Genomic DNA, 23100 nt, shown 5'->3' on the forward strand with positions numbered 1-23100 from the left:
GAACGCGGCGGAACCGCGTTCCGGCACCTTTTTCCGGGCCGGCCGCACCGGAAATAGCCCCTCCCACACCGGAAATAGCCCCTCCCAAATTTTACTTGCATTCCTGTTCTCTAAAGGGGCGGTCCTAGGGTTTGATGAGGGCGTGGCCAGGTTTGAGTTCCGCCACCTTTTCTCCGAGAAAAAAAGCCCTGGTTGTACTTATTTTTCACTGGCATATATTTGATTTTACTTACAAACTCACAGACTTGCGTCCTTTTATTTACTCAATGGTATATATTCAACAGGTAGAATTCTAGCATACTACTCTTAAAATATTTGTTATTTAGTCACTTCGTTTTATAAAGATTTTACAAAATTGATAACTCTATCACTGTTTATGAAAATATATTAAATTATAATTACTTGTTCTTAAAAGTAAATGACATATCTGTTGCATATCATATAATTGTTTATTTGTGGAACAATAATAAAAATTATCAATTAACCAATTGTCAATCAATAACAATAATTTAACAATTTAAGTGCCTCTGAAATAAGGCAATAACTGATATGGGATTTCAGTACTGATACTTATGAGGATTTCTTGGAGGACCGAGATAAGGAAATCCCATATGAGCTGAGACTGTGCCCCTATGGACAAGGAGCTATCGAAACTACAGCCACGACCAACTATACTGTAAAGGAAACACCAATCTTTTTTGTACAATGGTTATCCGATCAGTCAAATGTAGTCTCTTTAAATCTAACTAAATTTTGTTATACTGTCTGCAACATTAGGCAGACTTTGACTGCCCACTGACAATCTTAGATATTATCTTGTCTTTTTTATTTTTTAATGCTTCTTATTTGTAATGTTAATCTGTGATCATAATAAAAATTACTACTACTTATGAGGATCCTGTTTGTTTCAAAACTAGGGTTTTAAATGAGATATGTTCAGCTAGAGAATATGCAAGCTACTAAATTACAAACAATAAAAAGAACGGAAATTTTGCGGGAATTTAGGAGAGAACTATCACTTAATTCTGAAATACTAATTTTTAAGAAAATGAAAAATAAATGAGGTTAAAGGTTACCCTAGGTTAACCCCACACCAAATTTTAATAAATAAATAAAAATTCAATTAGTTTTCTATTAGAGAAGTTAACTAAAAAAGTGACTCAAAACTAATGAGAGTTCCTTAAAATGGGTAGGGTGGGAGAGAAAAAGGAACAATTTCAAATATTTCTAAAGAAGGAAATGTGGTTAAACAAAAAGTTTAGCACACATGCGAACATCAAAAAGAACACAAAAGATCAAGTAAAGGAGGGGCAGATCGGACAACAAAGAGATCAAACTGGCTGTGAGATAAAGTAAATGAGAGCTCAGAGCAAGCTGGGGTTAACAAAAGATGTTAAAAATAACAAAGAAGGCTTTCCTAAGCAAGGTAAAAAAGGAACACTACCATCTACTTAGTAAAGATGGCAAAAATGAACAAAAAAACACCTGACAAATAGAAAAGACCTATTCAACTCTAATTTTTGGCCTACTCTTTTCTAAAAACAATATGACTGAAATAGCTGGATTCCAGCTTGACTTTGAGCTGATCATGATATACTCCAAACTTAAAATTAATTCAGGCTCAAATCTTGCATCCTAGACAAGGATCATGTATAGAATGTGGCCAAATATGAATCCATCACCTAACACTTTGAAAGAATAGTTGAAGTGCCAGATAACTGATAGAGGACAACTGTTGTCATATTTTAAGGAAAAGACAAGACCCAGAAAACTAAAAACTTATCAATCTGTAACTGATGCCAGAGAAAATTATTTAGATCATAGTGATTGACCATAAAAATAAAATAGCACTTATTAAAGTTTTGTCTTTAATGGTTTTGTCAAAACAGCTGTTGTCAGATTAAACATTTTTTTAAAAAAAATACTTTAGTAGATTGTGGGAATGTTGTACACGTAATGCAACTTGACTTCAGCAAGTTGAATAACTCCCCTATGAAAATTTGATCAGCAAGCTAATTATGTACAAATTATCTACAGCAGACATGTCAAACTCATGACATCACGTGACGTCACACAACATATCAGGAAAATTTTGCCATTGCCTGCAATGGGGTGAGTGTGGCTTCCGGATGATGCATCTGGCCCACAGGCCAGCAGTTTGACATCCCTGATCTACAGGCTAACTAAAAACTATACTCAACAATTCATCAGTATCTCCTTATCAAACTGGAGTGAAGCAAAAAGTGTGTTGATACAAAGGTCAGCCAAATCATTAATTTTAATTAAAGGCTTAGATGTAAAGATAGGAGAAGAATGCTTATCAAACTTCCAGATGATGCAAAACTAGATGGAATAACTAATATTCTGGAAAACTGAAACAAATTTAAATTGATTAATTTAGAGAACTGGTCTGGAAATAATTGACTGACATTTAAGAGACAAATGCAGAAATTTAAGAAAGGATTAAGAGAGATTTAAGAAAAAAATTGAGTGTACAGTTATACAGATAGTCCTTGATTTATGACCACAATTGGGGCGAGAACTTCCATTGCTAAATGAATCATGTCCGGTTTTACAACTATTTTGCATGGTTATTAAGTGAATCATCCTGATAAAGTGAATTACATGACCCTTAAGCTTTCTGCATCGAGTGGAAGTCAGCTGCGAAGATCACAAACGGCACTCACATGACCCTAGGATGTTGCAACTGGGATCAAAAAAATCCACAGTATAATATGACAAAAATTAAAAGCAGAGTAAAATGTTTTCATATTTCACTGTAAACCCTTTTAAAGCCCTCCTGTGGGACTGTCAGTTTCCAGTTGCTTCTGCCTGCCCCCACCAGATATGGCACATTAGACATGGTCCAGGTGTCCTCACAGAAACTATCTTGTGGGGCCTCGAAGATGTTCCTTTCTTGTTGCAGCAACTGCCCTGTGGAACAGCTTTTCCTTTGGGCTGGTCCAGTTCTGTTGGGCCATTTAAAAAAATGGCTTTTCTCACAGGCATTAGGGCCAGGCTGTTAGCAGAGCCTGATATAGGGGAATTTGTAAATGAAAATAGTAAGATGACCAACCGTCCTCCTTTAGGGAGGACAGTCCTCTTTTTGTGAGTTCTGTCCTCCCTCAAAAAGTGTCCTCCTACATGTCCTCCTTTTCAATATTTGAAAACTAATCTGCAGGGCTTTTTTTCTCATAGAACGCTCAGAATGGCATTCCGGCACCTTTTTTTGATGGTTTTTTTTCAACTTTTGCATGAGCTGTGCTACTCCCCCTATTGGCTTTCAAAAGCCAATAGGAATTGCTGCTGAGCGCGCCAAAACACCCGGCCGGCAAACTTTGCACATGTAAGTTGTCTGCAGCGAAGGCAAATTGGCAGGAACTTTGTACCCCTCCCTGCTACCCAACTACACCATCTCCTACCTGGAGGAGACTGGAGCAGCAATTCCACGGTAACTTTCTCTTGATCTTCAGCCCTGCAAGGGCAATAATGGCTGTGGGCGCAAGAGGCAGGGGCGGTGAGGCTGCTGCAGGCAGGGTTGTGAGGGATGGTGGTGGCCAGCTGCCCCCGTGCTGTGGGAGCCACGGGGCCTGCTCTACATGGGGCTGTGCAGGGTGGGCAGTGGTGGTGGCGGGGCGGCTGCAGGTGGGGTGTGTCGATGGCGGGCTGCCCCCCAGGGCTGGAGCCAGTGCAGCTGGTGCTTTGGGAGCCGCGGAGCCCACTCTACATGGCGGGGCAGCAGTGGTGGTGGGGTGGCTGTGGGCGGGGGTGCGGCATGTAAGCATAATTACAACATAAAATGTTATTGTTACAAATGTTTTTTTATTATGCATTTATCATATTATAGTGTATTATGTATTATTGTTGCAATGAATAAAATGTTTCTTTTATTTATGATATTTTTTCTTCAATTTATTTGTATCCTCCTTTTCATTGTAAAAAACTTGGTCACCTTAAAAATAGTGTGTAAGTTGCCTTGGTTTTTATATTTATTGTGCTTGTCCTTGTACTTATGTTGTTTTTATTGTTCTTTGCTTATGATTATTATTTGCTTAAGATGAATGGCCACATAAATTTCATAAATACATAATGTAAGGGGTTCTCTCAATAAATTAAAATTTAAAAGTCATCCAAATAAGTTCCACTCTAATTTGTTTCTAGAAGAATATAATGTTGTGGCTAATCTAGTTTCTCAAGGGTGACCACACCTAAAAAATAAGACTGATCTTCTAAAAGAGTAAATACATTTTTTGGATGAATCACCAGAAATATAGTTACCATAAGAAGTAATAGTTCCATGTCTCACCTGCAATATTGCATCCATTTCAGGTCACCACATTTTAACAAAGATTCAGAGAAACTGCAAAAGGCATAGCAAATGACTGTATGGATAATCAGGGGCCTCAAACCTAAATCTTATGAGGAAAACTTACTATTTTTAATAAAGATGAGAAAGTAGAAAATTTGCTAATACTTTTCATGTACCTAAAGGAATGTCATGAAAAAGGCCAAGACCTTTTCTCTATTACCACAGAAGGTAGGGCACCAAATAAAAAAATAAATAGCAAAATTCTGCTTCCTAATGGGAGACCATTTTGACAATGACAATCCTTTGCTAGATGTGTTCTGCAGAGGTTAAACAATAGTCATCCATTTAGAGATAATTTACATTGGATTTCTGTGCCAAGCAAATTGAATTCAATAGTTTAGATGGCTTTCTGATGCTATGACTCTGTGACCTAGAATACTTCCCCACACAGAATTATGTGCACCTAGAAAGCATCTATAAAAATGTGTACTCTAATAGATATTACTATTTCATTTTGTAGTCTGAAATATCCCCACAGCATGGCTCCTAGGATGGGTGGAAAAATAAAACATCTTCTACTGTGTTGACATTTCTATTTCTTTCCATGTTCCATTATCTCAACATTCTGCAATAGAAATTGCATACCTGCAATTACAACTAATTGATCTGCCATTTCCGATGTCATAATTAATGTCATGTTTTAATAGAGTTATAATCATTCCATAATAATGGTTTTCATTCAGCAGTTTTCTAAAATGGGTAAGAATATGGAGCTCAAAAGCAATAAGTAGTGTTGAGACTCAAAATCTCCCAGAAGGAACATCTTATTATAATGATCTTGCAAAAGAGATTTTTTATTTTTTTTATCTAGATAGCAAAGTAATATTATGCAAGCTCCTTTTCAGTGTGACTTATCCCTAAACATCCATAAACATAATAAAATCAATGATTCAATGGCAAAATGCATTATGCTTCCAAAAGGGTTATTTAAAGTACTCTTAGAGCAAAGATAAGGGAAAGGGTGACTTCTGCAGAACAAGGCAAAGCACCATCAAACCACTGACTGCATTTTATGTTGGTACAGATGTGCTAACTTAAATGCAGGAATTTAGAGCCATAAAAAGTACTCTAAGGCCACAAATCAATTCTTCATGACTACTGGTTGTCCTGCTAAATCATTTTAAACTAATATTTTGTCCTGCAGAAGCAGAGACCAACTCCTGAAGTTAAAAGAATGGGTGGGAATAAGAAACAAAACTTAATTGGTATTAAAGACTAATCACATGCCAAATTTATAAAGATGAAAAGCACTCTTGTTCCCCACAAATATATGGGCAATGAGAGAGATCCATCTAACACAATGGTCTCCTTCACAGCTCATTATTCAGAATGTGAAGCTAACCAAAGTTAGCCACCCCAAGATTTTCTAACATCAATTCATTCTGAATCAGGTCATGGATTAGAAAGAGAGGAATAGATAACTCACTGAGAAAATTCAGCCTGCTATTCCAGATAATTTTTGCAATGCACACATGGGCAAAGAACAGTGGAAATCCAGATTTTACTATGAAGGCTCATGTCCTAAGTCTTGAAAGAGATTATCTCTTCTGGATTTAAAAAATGTAAAAGGGATTGGTACATTAGCAGTCCTTCTGTAATGATAAAATGGAAAACGGATAACTCAATTCACTTCTCTGATATCCTTGTAGAAAAAGCAAGATAAGTAGAACAAGATTTTGATTTTAATATACTGTTAATCTAAGAGAGCAGTGGGAGAAAAGAACTGCTTTAATTTATGCTTTGGAGGATTAGTTCAGAGGAGTTAATACTATTTTATCAACAATTAAGTCAAGAATCAACAATTATGCTTAGGCAAAATATAAACCAATGACTATGGGAAATAGAAGTTCTAATATTATTTTACCAAATTTTTCAGAATGTTGAGGAAGGGGCAAGATAAATCAGCTTCAGTTCAGACTTTAAGGATAAGAAATAGTAACTACTTCCCTCCTGCTAAAATATAAAAACAAGAGCTTTGTTACTGTATCAGCTGAATACCCAAGTAAGCTATTAAAAGGGAATTCCTAAAAATGTGCCTCTTTCCTTGAATCATTGGTGGCAAAATGTTTTCAAAAAGCTGAACACATTTTTGCAATCTCTTCCTCTCTGAGAGGAATAAAAATCCTACCAAATGCAATAGAATATGATTAACAGGAATCAATAGTACCTCTTACTCAGCAATTTTTAAGTGACCAACAACATGATAATCTCTTCGATAAAGAAAGAGGATTCCAGGAAGAACAACTTTTCCAACATCTGAAGATTGGGGTAAATATCTTACAACTACATCTGGCAATAACCAGAGATATGTAAATTACAAAATACTATCCTTTCTTATCGTCTTACTAATTTCACTTAAAACTAAATATATTCAGAGTGTTTACTTCAGAGTGTCAAAAGTATCCCCTGTAAAGTATTATTAAAAATGAACGACTATCAATGAAAAGTTGGTTTATCAAATGGAGGGGATTTTAAAGAAATCGTGTGTTAGATTTATCATCAGTTTTGTCTCCAAATCTCTAGATAATTTCAAGTTCAAATAAATAAAAATATTAGTGAATAATTATATTGATATGCAATTATTTATGTGATAAAACTTTATTTCAATCTTCATTGTTTTGACTGATCAGGGTTCCTCTACTGCATTGTTAATTAACTTAAAAATCAGAGTATTGATTCTAAAAATGGAGGAATAGTGGTATTTAATGCTTTCAATGCAGGTTCTTAATTCAGGCTGGGTTTAATATTCATATTAAATTTCCACTTCAGACTGTGGTACCTTGGCATTGGTATCCTTATATAGATAGAATTCAATTTCAGATGACAAGATCATTTGAAAAAAAATTTTATTTTATTTAATGGAGGAATCTGGTATGATAAAACCTGTATTTTCATTAACAACCTAAAGTGTTAAAACAGAATGCTCCTAAATTAACTAGAAATATTGTCCCTAGTGAAGCTTTTCAGACTTAAATCTTTAAAATAAATCAAATCTGGTCAAATAAACCAAATCCTCCTGAACAGAAGATGAAGAAAAAATATGTTTGGATTACCTGAATCGTATGCAAAATCTCTGGGTTCTTGTTTAATCATCAGAGGAGGAGGAAAACTTTGAGTGACTGAATTGCCAACCATAGCATTGTGTTCATATACTGGATCATGGTACTCCTGTTTAAACCCTTGAGGTGGGAAAGGGATGTTTGGCTCAGACATCTGGCGTTGATATATCGGACGTCCTTCCCGTGGTATGGCAGGCAAAGGAGGAAAGGAATTACAAGGTTCTGAGAGCTGACGACGAAATCTAGGATAATAACACAGAAAATCATTATTAATCTAGTGATGGTGGAGAGAGGAGTACCATGGAGAAATAATGGATTATGGACAGGGTGGTAAGAAAGATAAACTGTCACAACAGATGGCATTGGAAAAATGATAGTAAATTTTGGAAATTATTTTTTCTCTTGGGAAAGAAACATGGATACATTTTTTTTCAGAATACAACAAGAATCTAAGAGACAGCACAGGAAACATCATTCTGTAAGAATTAAATAAAAACAGCTGCCCTTAGAGAAAGATTTCATGGTTGGCCCTGCCATGATAAACAGTTTTATTAAGCACCAATTAAGTATGCTCCCTTTTGTTCATTTGATATTAATAAAATAGCTAAAAGTAGCAGATAAATGAACGAAAGTGTTTCATATCACACAACGAGAAAAATAAAGAAAAACTGTATAATGCTTAGTTCTTCATTTAAATATGTATGTATGTATGTATGTATGTATTTATGTAAGTATGTAAGTATGTATGTATATTATATTAAAGCTTTACAGATTATGGTGTAAAAGCTTGCCTTTGCTAAAAATGTAAAATGTATTCTAAATTGTATTTGATCAAGTTTTCTGCTCTAACATAAAAAAGAAAGAAAGAACTCAAGACTATATTGTTTGCTAAAGAAAGAGGTCTGCAGAAACACTGATTTTACAGTTATTCAAGTAACAGATACTTAAATGATATTATTTATTTGGATTGATAATTTACATATAAATAGCATGTACAATATTCAAAACATTTCATTTAATGTGACACAGAAAATTTAATATATTAGTGAAGTATGGTTTGCCCAAACCAAACTAAGAAGGAATGTATAAAAAGAGGGAGAAAATAACAACTAGACTCATAGTCCAAAAATATTTCTCATCCTTTTGCTGTTAAATACAAGCCAAGCCTTACCTGTTATACTACCCAGCATTCATATGATTTCAATTTAGCTTATTAGATTCAACTTAAATATTGCTGCCCCCATCCCCAGCCACCAATTATGGAACTCAAGAACAATTTGGATAATTGTACATGAAATTAATACATGAAATTAAGACGGGACAGAGTGGTAAGGAAGAAGAGCTTTTTGCTGTTGCAGAAAAAAGCTTAGAGTATTCCATCTTTGCATACAGTATTTAAACTTATCAAAATCTGCCACAAAAAAACTGTAAGCATTTAAGTGAAAGGAAATTTCATTTCTTTCAGAGGTTTCCCTTCTAAGTAGATGTAGATCAGAAAAAGAACAAGAAGACTGATGACCAAAGTGTTTGCTGCTAAAAATAACTTTTGTTTTTATTTCTTATCTTTTAGTGTTAATTTTATGCAATCATTCATGGCAAAGAAGGAAAGTGACATTCCCCCAGAAGCAATTATATTCTGCACAACTAAGAATATTCCATGTCCCTATGGAAGGAGTAATGCCTTTGTTGTTTGCCTACACATTTAGTAAACAAAAGTGTTTTATTCAATGTGCTCTAAAATAGCTAGACTGATTCTGTTTTTCTGCATGACTGCATATATATATAAACACTGGAAGTTTTAAAGAAGAGACTGGACAGCCATTTGTCTGAAATGGTATAGGGTTTCCTGCCTGAGCAGGAGGTTGGGCAAGATGACCTCCTAGATCCCTTCCAACTTTTATTATTATTGTTGTTGTTAGTGTACTATACCTATAAAAAGTTAATAATACTTGCATGGAAAGATGGATTCAAGCTGTGTCTTTATACAAGTAGCTTTGCTTCTTTTTGGTACTCATTAAGGTAATTGGGCTTTTCACAAATAATAGAATACAATAGTATTGATTCTGGGCAGCTAACATGTGATTCTGAGCAGCTAACAACAATTTAATAATTTATTGAAGCTACAAATATATTGAGCCATGGTTCATCACATTTTGTTAACTTTTTGAGTTTTTGTTCTGTCTCGAACCTAGGTTCCTTTGGTCTAGTCTAGTCACAATCATGTAACTATGCAATTAAAAAAGAGCTAGATATACCAATGAGCAACTGCTGAAACATAAATGAGTTATCCCATAACTACCTAGCCAAAAAAAATCAAGTCAGTCCTTCGTATTATATTAATATAAATAAAATGCATTTTAATATTGAAGAAAGCCCACTGAGTTCAATGGATTAACTTGGATGTCTTTTCATTTTTGCAGATGAAATTGCAGGACAACAAGCAATTTTTATTATCCAAGTCTATTAGAAGGAACTAATAAGGAACTTATATGGTGATATTCTGACTTTAAAATTAAAATGCAAATTCAAAGACTAATGGAACATCACTAAATTATCTGTGTCATTGTGTATATCAGGGAAATTTCATAAATAGTATGTTAGCTATGGACCTACACATTACTACACTTTATGAGAGTGGAAAATAATATGGTATCACAATAAAACTGAATTCTGGAGTACATTCTGATAAGGTTAGAACATAGCCAATTGAATAAAATAGACTTGCTTTAATGATCATTATCAGAATGCAAATATAGTCATAACTAAATTTAAGCAAAATAGATTGGTTTAATCTATGGATGCTTTGCCTTAGGAAATTCAAATTTAAGAAATAAGCAGGGTGATTCAGGGACGTAGCTGAAGCTTCAGTTCAATTTTTTAGCTTTTGCGGTTTTGCTAAGTCTAAAGTTATTTGAACATAGTTTGTTTTGGCTGTTTAACTTCCTTTTCCTAAGCTTGTGCATTTCAAAATGCTCAAAGGACTAAATAAAAAACAAAAAAGCCCACACCCTTTCAATGGATACTATGCAAATTATAAGAGTAAACAGTAATATTTATGTACAATTGATTTAATTAAATTCAAAACAACGAACAAAGAATGATTTGTAACCCTCATAAAAATAACCACCTATGTAGCAAACGTTTTCCAGTCAAATAAATAGCATTTATCTGTATGGAATTTATAGAAGATTGCCTACTTTGTCCAAATACAGTAGAATTTTATGAGATGTTGATCATAATATATATTGCCATTAAAATATCCTTAAAAAAACATTTTCAGATTGTCTAGTGCTAATGATTTCTCAACTGATTTTTACTTGCAAAAATCAAGAGCTTTTAATTTTGTAGTCCAGTTAACACAACATTAAAAAATGCTATAATATAGTCTTATGTATTAGAACTGAGCATGTTCTGAAAATGACTTGGAAGATATCCTTCAAGCTTCGCTGCTATTCATTAAAGAAGACATGTTTTTTATCATGCTTTTGTCTGGTCCTGAAAAATATGCTGTTTTGTTTTCTTAAATAAGTAGCAACTTTTTTTAGGCTTGAGAAGAATTTTTAAAAAAGCTATTTTAATTAGCTAGCACAAAAATACTCTGCTCAAATTTCTGCATACTCTGAAGGACCTTTTTCTGAATTATTTTTTAAATGTATATATGCCTACCATATATGCTGATAGACAATACATTCCTCAGAATATTTTATCTTTCTATGTTTTGATTGTGGTTCCTGTCTCTGCATATATGCAAATTCACTCATTCATTATTCTCAAGGTTTTAAAAAAATTAACTATGGTGGATGATCCTGAGATATTCAATAATAAATACAAAATAAGAAAGTGGCAGGACAAACCTACTTGCAGTGGAAAACAAACATAGGAAGAATTGACTCTGTTACCTGTGATCCATAGGAAAGCTATTGTCTGGGATGGGCTGGGATGGAGGCAAGTGAGTTGGAAAAATCCGGTCAGGTTTAGAACTCTGAACCGAGTTTGAAGATGCATGATGCAGTGGTGAAACTGGAGTGCTTGATGGAGTTGGTGGGTTAGAAGTCCTCATTCCCACTTGTGGCTTCTGATCATAGGCACTATTTGTTAAACAAGGGAAGAGATAAAAAGGCTTTCTCAAATAGATGGATGGATTGATTGTGAACCATCAATGGATACGGATCTCAGTTTCTAGCATATCCCAGTTAGACTTGATAGCACAATCAAGACCATACACAATCTTATCTATATCTGATTCCCTTTATTGTTTTGCTGAGAATTCTGAGGGTTTCAATTCCAAAATACAGCTGAAGGGCACAATTTTAGGGAATATTGATCCAGACAGACCATATGTATAATTCTGAATTTTATTTCCCCATTTGCTTCCAGATTGTTTTAGCCATAATTACATTATTATACCATAATGGCTGAGTTTAGATATCATGTAAAGTCCTGAATTATGGTTTACAAATGCAAAAACTAAGTTCACATTATGCACATAGGCAACACCAAATACACTGTAGCACAAAGCACAGTATTTAATCAACTTCCTCTGGCCCAATAACTAAGTCTAATTTTGAACATGAGACCTTGATTCTACTAGATGATCAAAGCATAAATCATTCTTTATCCAGCATTATTTCCTAACCCAGTTAGGAAGTTCTGGATATAATATACATAACAAATGCACACTGATTATTCTTTGTGCTTGTTAGATACATCTGCTATTTGTTTGTAGAGTTTGTTTTTCTTTCTTTTTAAGAATATGTAGAACAAAATGCTTGCACCACAATTTTTATAAAGATTGTTTTGCAGCTTTATAAAGATTTTGGATCAGACAAGCTGATTTTACAAAAGAACTTTTAAAGCTGTAAAATATAATAAAAATGGTTAAAATTTAAATTTAAAAAAAATCAGAAATATTCCACAAACATAAAAGGAAGACATTTGCTAGGCTGACTCGTTTACATAACAGATTCAAGCTTTTGAGTTTCAAAGAATTTACCACAAAACAGTGTTAAAAATGATCCCCTGTGCCTGAAAACTCTTATTTAAAATAACATCTTGTCAGTTGTCATGTAGTTATCAAATTTCTAGGTCATCTAATTCTAATATGAATCTGGCCAGTATTAGCCAGAGAAGAAGCATCAAAAATGCAGATTGGGATTTCTCAGGTATAAAGTAAGATTGAACTGCATTAGGAGTAATTCCAAAGCCTGATAGGAATTAGAAACAAATACATTGTCTTATCAGTAAGCAGAATAGTGAAGCTAGTTTTTACTGGATCACTTCAGAATATTGACTTAAGATGACTGGAAGATATAAGATGCTAACTGGATAATTGGAAGTCAGAGACTGTATTGTAGGTTGCTTCATTGTTTGAAGTTGGGTTCATTTTTAAGTTTCATCAACCTCTTAAGAGTTATCTCCAAAGCAACCTAGAACTAAGGAGAAACTTCCTGACAGTTAGAACAATTAACCAGTGGAACAACCTGCCTCCAGAAGCGGTGAATGCTCCAACACTGGAAGTTTTTAAGAAGAAACTGGACATCCATTTGTCAGAAATGGTATAGGGTTTCCTGCCTGAGCAGGGGGTTGGACTGGTCCCTTCCAACTACTACTACTACTACTACTACTACTACTACTACTACTACTACTACTACTACTTATTATTATTATTATTATTATTATTATTATTATTATTATTACTATTATTATCCTTAAGCAAGAAACGTGCCAGTAAAATGACATCTTATGTTTTATTTGCATTGTTTCTATAGGTGTGTGCATGACTGTAAGCATGTATATAAGAAATTTCAATTTCAAAAGAATTTAAACATGACATATTTGATTAGAACGAGTGAATAAACCTGTTAATAATCCATATCCTTGAAAGATGAAGGAAGTCCAGGAAATTTGGGGAAGGGAAAAAAGGATTTCCCTTATATGAATCTAGGAGAAGAAACCTATTATCTTTTAGATACAGCTGAATTACAATTCTCAGCATTCCCTATTGATGACCAATGAGAAAGGGGTTCTGGAAAATCCAGAGAGGGGACAGATAACGGATCATCATTCAGGAGTCTGTTGCCATGTTAGAGTTAGAAGCACTGTTAGAATGTTAGAAGCATACAGTAAAACTAAAATAAAAATACCAAGTTATGCATATTACAATGATGCTATTTTTTCTTCAAAAAGGTTAGAGTCTTGGTTGCAGAGTATTTGAACTCCCAAGGGTAAATACATTGCTGCAAAGCACTCTGTGGGATGAATAAAAAGGCAGACACTTTATACCCATCCTAATGCATCTGGACACTACTTATGGACCTTTCTTCCAAAGGAAGCATTCCTCATGCCCACTTTGATTTCTTTTTGGCAATGGGCTTAATTTCCCCAGGTTTACAGTATACTATTGAAGACCATCACCATCAGATTGCTTTTGATACTTTTACAGAGCATATGAACCAGCTGTTGTGTTCTGTTGCATTTTTACACTTTCTTTGTCACTGGAAATTATAGAAATGAAATAAGATATAAATGAAAATGAATGGAGGCACAGTTCTACTTGCAATGCAGAATGTGTGAAAGAAGCAGTTCCAAAGAAGAAAAACAACATCTCCTTCAGGGAAGTGATAATGACCCACATATTTTTTACTTCAACTCCTATAATCCTATATCATTATACAACTTTAACAAGCTTTCAGATCATTGTCCACCCTGACTGCACTCAGGTGATTCATAATTTCACTTGTTTCACAATCATTTGAAACTGGGAAAAGGGCTACCCCTTTTGTTTGGTACTGCTCCTGTAACAGGTGCAAGCAAAGCCCCTGTTCTTGTTTCCATAAAGGCAGGAGTCCTCTTAATCATGCAGTAGCTGCAAACTATGACAGACCACCGATTCAGGCAGCATAGCAGCCTGATGAGGCAGATAGTGAGAATTAACTAATATATAGGTATCAGATGTCACTTAAAGTGGAGGTTGAATACTTATATAACAGTGTTCACTGGCTCCAGATTAGCTTGCAAAACAATTTTATCCTGATTTATTATTCCAAAAAAATTTCAGCACAGTCTTCTTGTCCCTTTGTTCACAAACTGGAATAGATAGCTTCCAGATGTGTTCAACATCCAGGAACTTTAGTTTAATCTCAACCTACACTCAAAGAATCAATACCAGTTTCATCATGTATGAGTCTCAGTGGAAGGTTCCAGATTCAGCTACAATTATTTGCATGCAATGGAGGGTGAGCACTTGTAATCTTTTCCAGAAATGTGCAAGTATTCCTATACACCTTGTTTGATCATGCCCACCTGACATCAATTGTCAATGGATAGATTAACAAACAGATGGTCTGTACATCATAATATGCAAATCAGAAACTCTGTTATGGTATTAGACAAGAACAAACTAGTGTGCTATCATGACAAAAACTCATAGGCTTGTTGGCTGCATCTATTGGCAAAAGCATTCAAGTGGGGGCAAACAGAAGCACCGCACGCCTAGTTATAGAGGAATCACTATATTTTTCTATATTAGCCGCGTTAAGCTATGTAGGGAATTCTGGGAGTTGAAGTCCACACAGTTTAACAAGTTTAAGAAACCAAGATTTAGAAACGCTGGTTTAATTATTTTTAAAAAAATATTTTTTAAAACACAAACTAAACAAAAATCCAAGTGTTCATGCAGCCAATACCATTTCAGCCAATACTGTTTCTTTTTACGAAAGAGAAACCCCTATATCTAACAGAAATAATTTATTGTTTATGGAGATTCTCAGTCATCTGAGATTATGGTTGTCCCAAAGGTGCTTTTTCAAAAGGCAAACTGGACTTTGGGATCAGGGAAAAACAAAGTCTAATTTGCCTTTTGAAAAAGCATCGTTGGGACAATTTAAGCTACTGTGTTCCCAAACTAGCTTATTTTTCTTAGGACTAAACACGACAAGAATTTATTTCCCCACTTACAAACTTGTATGATCAGATACAGCTATGTCACAAGACCAGAACCTCTTCCCAGGATGGAGAAAAAATAGATTTCAATTCTCTCATTACTGTATCATCGTGATGTTAAAGTTTCTACTGAAAGCACTAATGCAAAATATGCTAGTTACTTTACCTGACATTGTACAGGCACTTTTCTCCATAACTGAATTTGAATGGTTGTTCTTGACTACAAGCTGAGCTGAGTTCAGAACATGGACTGTGGGGTTCTTTCTTGATTTTCACTGAAAGACCATGAAAAGCCACTGGAAAGATTAAAAAAACAACAGGAAGAGAAATTAATTTCAAGTAGGTAAGAATGTAAGAATGATATATGTATAATACTGAAATTCATTTCAAAAATAATGCCAGACTGCCTGAATTTTCTATACTACATGGCATTTAGTCTTCTAGCTTCAACCTTGTCCTAAGTTACATGCTGTGTGGCAGTAGCCTGGCAAAGGTTTAATTCAATATATTCTGTGACTGAGGACCAACTGTAAGTAGGAATTTGGCCAGATGGAATAGCTTATTGGTCAAGAAAATTAAAGGTTTTTCAATACTAAATTAAATTGGATATAATGGGGAAAGAGCTTGGGGATTTTTTGAGCGACTACAAAGAAAATTTTATAAAAGTATGATAAACCTCTTGGCCTCCAGAAGTTAATGGAACACGACTCCCATCACTATCAGTCCGATTGGCCAATAATTAGGAATTAATTGTGTAGTTCAACAATCTTTGGAGGTCCTTAGACTTCCCATCCTTGTTTAAGAATAAAATATGATGGCAAACATGTTTAATATTTACAACTTTAACAGAAAATATAATTTGGATAAAGCCAAGGAGCATCAGGACTAAAAATAAAAAAGACCAAGCTATTTACATAATCAACATCAACAACAAAGGACCCAGTAGGCCACAGACTAGTACTTGATAGAGCAGCCATGTTGGGAAAAAACCCTCAAATGACAGGATGTATCAATACCAATAAAGATCAGAATTGTGTTCTATATGATACTGTAAGGACCTGCCTCAATCCCTCTTCCCAAGAAAGCAGAACTTCTGTAACAGCTTCATTCCAAAAGGAACTTTTATTAGGACAAATTGACAGAAGGCATAGAAGGCAGGATCTGAGAATTCCCCATGCGAATCAATAGGTTAAAAGAGTAACTGGCAAACCCCACCCCAATAGTCCATCCGGTCAGTTCATATGTGCCAATCTCCAGGTGTAAACCCACTGTGGGAACGGGGTTGATAAGATGCCGTTCCCAAGGTTGTTAGACTGTTAGGTCTTAGCTCCTCTTCTTCCGCAGTTAGAGATAAGGCAGATGGCCAAAGGCACATTCCATTCTCACCCCAGGCTGGCAGCAAAGGAAATAGAGCAGACAGGCAGAGGAAAGCAGATAGGATACATTGTAGTGCCCATAGCTTCCCCCTTCCCCCCAGCAGTATGGCAGAACCCGCAGAAACATAGAATAAAGAAATCACCCTCCTCCCAATAACTGGCTTCTGACATGCCGCTCCCCCTTAAAAAAATGAGAGATCCACCTGCAGAGGGAACAAGATAGGGAGAGAAAACACTTATGGGTTACTCCGGTTTGTCAGGGTATTTAGCATGAAATTTATTAAGTAATTTCGGAGGTCTGACATGTCGTTTATGAACCCACTCATTTTGGGAAGGAGGTAGGTCCTTCCAAGCTATTAGGTATTGTGTGGAACCATAATATTTTCTAGAGTCTAGGATTTCTTTGACCTCAAAATGTTAATCTTTCTACCATGATCAGGGGAGGAGGAGGGGCTACAGCTGGTCTTAAGGGCAAAATTAATTCTTGTTTTAATAGACTGCAGTGAAATACAGGATGAACCTGTCTTAGTGTTTTGGGGAGTTCCAATTCTACCGTCATTGGATTTATTATCTGTTTAATGGGAAAAGGACCCATAAATTTTGGTCCCAACTTCTTTGACATTTGCAGAGATTTTAAATATTTAGTGGACAGGTATACTTTCTCTCCTACTTGGGAAGGTTTTGGTTCTATTCGTTTTTTATCTGATTGAATCTTGTATGCCTGCCTAGCATTGTCTAAGGCTTTTCTCATGACCGGCCAGGTATTCTGGAGTTGTGCTATCCCATTCCTTCAGAGAGGGGATGGTGGGTTCATTAGTTGGTAGTTCAGGCATTGGGTAAAGCTTTGTCCTGTTGTGACTGGCACATGGCACATTCCAGTGCTGAAGTGAACAGTGTTGTTATACGTGACTTCTGCAAAGGGAAGCAGATCAGTCCAGTTGTCTTGCTGGTAATTTATAAAACATCTTAAGTATTGTTCCAGTACTGAGTTCGAACGTTCTGACCTACCATTCGTTTACAGATGGTGACTAGATGGCAACTCCTGAGTGGTCCCCAAAAGGTCCAGGAAAACCTTCTAGAACTCAGATGTAAACTGTACCCCCTTATCTTATATGATTTGTTGTGGGGCTCCATGCAGTTGGCATATGTGTTGCACAAACAGCTTTGCTAACGTCTTTGCTGCGGGGATTTTTTGACACAGGATGAAATGCACCTGTTTTGATAACAGGTCTATCACTACCCAAATGACAGTGTTCCATCCACTCTCTGGTAATTCCACAATAAAGTCCATAGAACTGTCCCTCCAGCATGCTGGAGGGGTTGCCACCATCTGCAACAATCCTGCAGTCTTTCCTTGCCTTCATTTGGCTGCTGCGCAAATAGGACAATTAGCCACATAGCTGGATGAAATGTCCTTTTATATCAAGGGCCACCAAAATGGCTGCTTCACCAAGTGGAGGGTTTTCATGAATCTGAAGTGCCCAGCTACTTTGGAATCATGACAGAGGTGCATGAAGGTTAGTCTTTGGCTTTTTGGAACATAGAGCTTTCCCCAACCCACAGCAGTCCATCATTCATTGTGCAAATGTTCTTATGGTTTAGAAACCATTTGCCCTTTTCTAAGGCTTGTCTGAACTCCACCCACGCCATGCTCTCTAGTGGTTTGAGATTTTTTGTTTGTCCTCACATGGTTACTAGCACTGCTAGTTGCCTCTATGTCGTAAGTAGGTCTGTTATCTCAGTTTTTGTGCTATTGTATTGTAGTAATTGTGACAGAGCATCTGTTAGGAAGTTTACCCCCCCCCCCGGTAAGTGTCTAATGGTGAAATTGAAATGATGGAAGTGTTGGGGCTACCTTGCTGTTTGGGGAATAATTTCCTGGGTGTTTTTAGAACCTCTAAGTTCTTATGATCAGCCCGTACTTGGAAGGGGATTTTGTTCTCTTCCAGGAAATGTCGCCATGTCAGGAGAGCCCAACGAATGACATAGGCTTCCTTCTCCCACACTGCCCATCTCTGTTTTGTTTCTGTGAGTTTTCTTGATGTGTATGCACAAGGCTGTAATTTCCCTTCATTATTCTCCTGAAGCAATACTGTACCCACTGCTACATCACTAGCATCTGCCTGAATGATGAAAGGTTTTTCGGTGTCTGGGTGTTTCCGGACTGGGTCTGCCAAGAATAGCCTTTTCAGTTTTTCAAAAGCGGCTTGGCACTCCATAGTCCATTTCTGTGTCTGGCTGGGCTTCAGTTTCCCCTCCCCCTTAGTTTTTAACAAATTTGTGATGGGTAATGCGACTTGGGAAAAAGGGGGGAAATGAATTGTTGATAAAAATTAGCGAACCCAAGGAAACTTTGTAGTTGTTTCCAAGTGCAGGGTGGAACCCATTCTAACACTGCTTGGACCTTTTCAGGATCCGTCTCTATACCAGTGGGAAATATGCGGTACCCCATGTAGTCAATCCTTTCCTTGTGGAATTTGCATTTGGACAATTTGCATGCAGGCGGGTGGCTCATAATTTATTTAGCATCTCTCTAACCAGTTTGACACGCTCTTCTTTGGTTTCCATGAATATCAGGATGTCATCTAAGTAAACCCCTTGTCGAGGTGTTCCTGGAGCACTTCATTTATCAGTTGCATAAATATGGCAGGTGCCCCTTGCAACCCAAATGGAAGCATTCTAAATTGGAAACACCCCAGGAGGCAATTAAATGCCATTTTCCAGTCATCTTCTTTCTTAATTCTAACCCAGTAATACGCCTCTCATAAGTCCAGTTTTGAAAAAAAAATCCCTTCACCAAGTGTGCTAACATGTCCTTTATTAAGGGGAGTGGGTAGGGATTACTCTCACTCACTACATTCAGAGATCTATAATCAATGCAGGGGCGAAGAGAACCGTCCTTTTTCTCATGGAATAGCATGGGGGCTAAATTTTTGGGCTTTGCTAGTTGTATGAACCCTCTTGCCAAATTCTTGTCTATAAATTTTTGTAACTCCTTCAACTCCCGGAGGGTCATGGAATACATTTTCAGCTTAGGTAGTTTGTCTGTGGGTCGGTGGGGGGGGCAGTTCGTCAAACCTCTCTTCGCTGAACTCTTCAGCTAGATCCCAATATTCCTCAGATATGCTTTCCAGCCCCCCATCGTTTGCCAGGGCTATGCCTTCCGGACCTCTATTCCCCTTTTGGGTTCAGATTGCTCCCTTTCCGCCATATTTCCCTTTGTGGGATCTTTCTCCTGTCCTCCAGTCCATTCTTGGGTTCCATTTCATTAACCACACCATCCCTAAAACAAGCGGGCACTCCATTCCAGGAGTCAGCATGAAAGTTAGTCTCTATGTGATCCCCTATAGTGAGTTGGATGGGCTGCATGGAGAGGATGGCTAGGACTCCCCCACGAGGGACCCATCTAATTGGCCATATTCTTCCATGTAGCTCAGGACATGGCCCAGGAAGAACCCCAATTTCTCAGGCTCTCCATTGTACTTTACCCCCAAGGGTGGGAACTTTCATTCAGACCAGTGGCCTCTCCTCTATCTGGCCCAGTGCCCATCTCCGTTGGCTGGCACAACTTGCGCTGGGGTGGCAGCCACAGCTGCAGATGCTGCCGTCTCCGAGATGCTGGTGGGTTCACAACTTTGCTCTCCATGCACTCTTCTTCTGCCATGCCCGTGGTTATCGAGCCCTGGCAGGGGTTCACTTTTTCCTCCTTTAGGGAGTCGAAAGCAACCCTCAGCATATAGATTGCTTGCTCCAGGAACCAGCTAGAATGGGCTGGTCTCTTGTCTTACACTGAGATGGAGCGACCTCTCCATCTCCAGCTTCCAGCCCAGCTGGTGGCTTCCCCATTTGAGGATCACCTTTCTGGCTTTCTGGTCCCAGTCTTCCTTTTTTTCCAATGTCCATCGACCACATCGGTTTATTCCGGTGCTCAGTGGCCACAGCTTCATCAGAGGAACTGGAGGACTGTAAGCTGCCACCACTTAGGCCAACCTGCACAGAAGCTTCCCTGCCTAGGTTGCCTTCCTCCTTCTCCACGCCGTGGTTCGACATCATTTGCATGGTCCCCACGGTAAGGGTCTTCCTTCCGAGCTGACCAAAATTGCAGATCCTGCCTAATGTAAGGACCTGCCTCAATCCCTCTTCCCAAGAAAGTAGAACGTCTGGAATAGCTTCATTCCAAAAGGAACTTTTATTAGGAGAAGTTGACAGCAGGCATAAAAGGCAGGATCTGAGAATTTCCCACGGGAATCAATAGGTTAAAAGAGAAACAGCAAACTCTACCCTGATAGTCCATCTGGTCAGTTCAAGTGAGCCAATCTCCAACTGTAAACCTGCTGTGGGAACGGCGTTGATAAGACACCATTCCCAAGGTTGTTAGGCTGTTAGGTCTTTGTGCCTCTTCTTCCACAGTTAGAGATAAGGCAGATGGCCGGAAGCACATTCCATTCTCACCATAGGCTGGCAGCAAACAAAATAGATCAAAGAGCAGGCAGATAGAGGAAAGCAGAGAGGATACATTGTAGGGCCTATAGCTTCCCCCCTTCCCCCAGGAGTATGGCAGAACCCGCAGAAACATAGAATAAAGAAATCACCCCCCTCCCAATAACTGGGTTCTGATAGATGAAAGCCAAAGTCAGACTTTGGGGGAAAAGGAGAGAAAGAGTATCCTTTTTGAAGGATTTTTGACATTTTTGAACTTTGGTATTAGACAGGATTACCGAAAATATCACAGACAGTCAAGAAAACAAATTAATAGGACATTGACCAAATAACCCAGAGATCTCACTTGAGGAACAAGTAACCAAGGTCATATTATTTTATTTTGGATAAATTAAGACCTAAATGGAGAAAGCTCCAATAGTGGGAAGGAAAGAAAAGAGGAGGATGACCAAGAGCAACATAGATGACTCAGTTATAGTGGCAATGGCATGGTTAAAAGACCTGAAAGGCCAGGTTAGAAACAAATCATCATGGAGAATATTTATGTGGTCACCATGGATTTGATGGCACACAATAAAAAATTAAACTATCAAATTTTCTTCCTGAAATCTACTATCAATTATTTTTCTCTCTCAGAGCTCATTTTTTTCTACAAAGGCAGATTTACACATGTACAAATAAGTCTTTATACAAAGATATGATATCTACAGGTTGGCTACATCTCTATTAATTTCAGTTTGATACCTTCCAGCATTCATATAAAGCAGGGGGGAGCCAGTCTATTTTGGGGCAGGTGCAAACCATTCCATAACACTTAGGCTACAACAGAGGAAAAACTGCCTTCAAATTCTTAGCCTCAACTGAGGTAAGAATCCAAAGCAATGGTCCCTCATAGATTAAATGGGAAGAAGACAGATTGTACCTGGAGGAGATGGTCCCCAAACAGGAAGCCAAACTATGTAAGGCTTAATAGATATGTACAAAAACTTTGAATTCCGTGCAGAAACCTATAAGCACTCAACAGAGTACCCACAATAGAGTGCTCACAAGACAGGAGTTATTTTGCTGCAGCAACTCTCCCCGATTAACAGACAGCAGCTGCATTTTCTACCAACTGCGGTTTCTGGGTGGTCTTCAAAGGCAATCTCAAGTTGTGTACAGCAGTGTAATTAAGAAGTGATGAGGGCATGAGTCACCATCAGTGAAACAAACCTTAACTATTTGCATTTGCTTTTAATTACCTCATGCCAAAAATACTGTAGGTTTCAGCATAAAATGCTTCAAAATAGTATTTTTAGTTATAAATTAAATACGTCTTCATTGAAATCCTAACTCAAAATCATAATGAAATACCATAAGCAGGCCTGCGAACAGGCTGTTATTAATTTAGTTTTCTAAACTGTGGGAAAACCTTTAATACTAATACAGTTCATAAGTTTTCAACAGGGCATATTAATCAAGTAAAGTTTCTTGCACAAAATTTGGTATTAAGGAACTGTCGCCAATTTAGATACCTTTCAGACAAATCAGTGAGTCTAATAACCTGATGGAAAGAAGGTATTATGCCTCCCAAACATCACTGCTGAAAATTATGAATGAGAAACATTACTATTGTAGCACCATCTCCAACGTATAGGCTATCTTTTTGAATTTGGTTGAACTCTTTGGGAATAAAATGTCAGATGTGCTACGCCTTTGGTCAAATTCAATATGACCCTTCTTAGAAACATGAGAACTAATGTTTGGTATCAAATTAATGATACCAAAGTTAAGACTGGCTTTTAGAAATGATTGCACAGATTTAACCTCTAACAATTTCACTTGGAGATAAGGTATTATGCAACACATTAGTATGTGATATGATATAAATTCTCTTCTGAATATGTAAAATAATATCACCTTGTAAATAAAAAAC

The 23100-nt window shown here is 37.0% G+C and overlaps 1 protein-coding gene across 1 annotated transcript in view; it reads right to left on the reverse strand.

The window, feature by feature from the left end:
- ETV1 (ETS variant 1) overlaps window positions 1-20795 on the reverse strand; it is a 39859-nt gene extending 19064 nt beyond the window's left edge. Inside the window, exons 1-5 of the mRNA XM_015816774.1 lie at window positions 20534-20795; window positions 18601-19041; window positions 15536-15665; window positions 11328-11516; window positions 7423-7670 (exon numbers count right to left, since the gene is read on the reverse strand). Coding sequence (XP_015672260.1) covers window positions 7423-7670; window positions 11328-11516; window positions 15536-15665; window positions 18601-19041; window positions 20534-20795 — 1270 coding nt within the window. The remainder of the gene's footprint in view (window positions 1-7422; window positions 7671-11327; window positions 11517-15535; window positions 15666-18600; window positions 19042-20533) is intronic.
- Between the last annotated feature and the right edge of the window lie 2305 nt (window positions 20796-23100).

The sequence above is a fragment of the Protobothrops mucrosquamatus genome, unplaced genomic scaffold (genome assembly GCF_001527695.2).
Source record: "Protobothrops mucrosquamatus isolate PMUCROS unplaced genomic scaffold, P.Mucros_1.0 scaffold494, whole genome shotgun sequence".
Lineage (NCBI taxonomy): Eukaryota > Metazoa > Chordata > Lepidosauria > Squamata > Viperidae > Protobothrops > Protobothrops mucrosquamatus.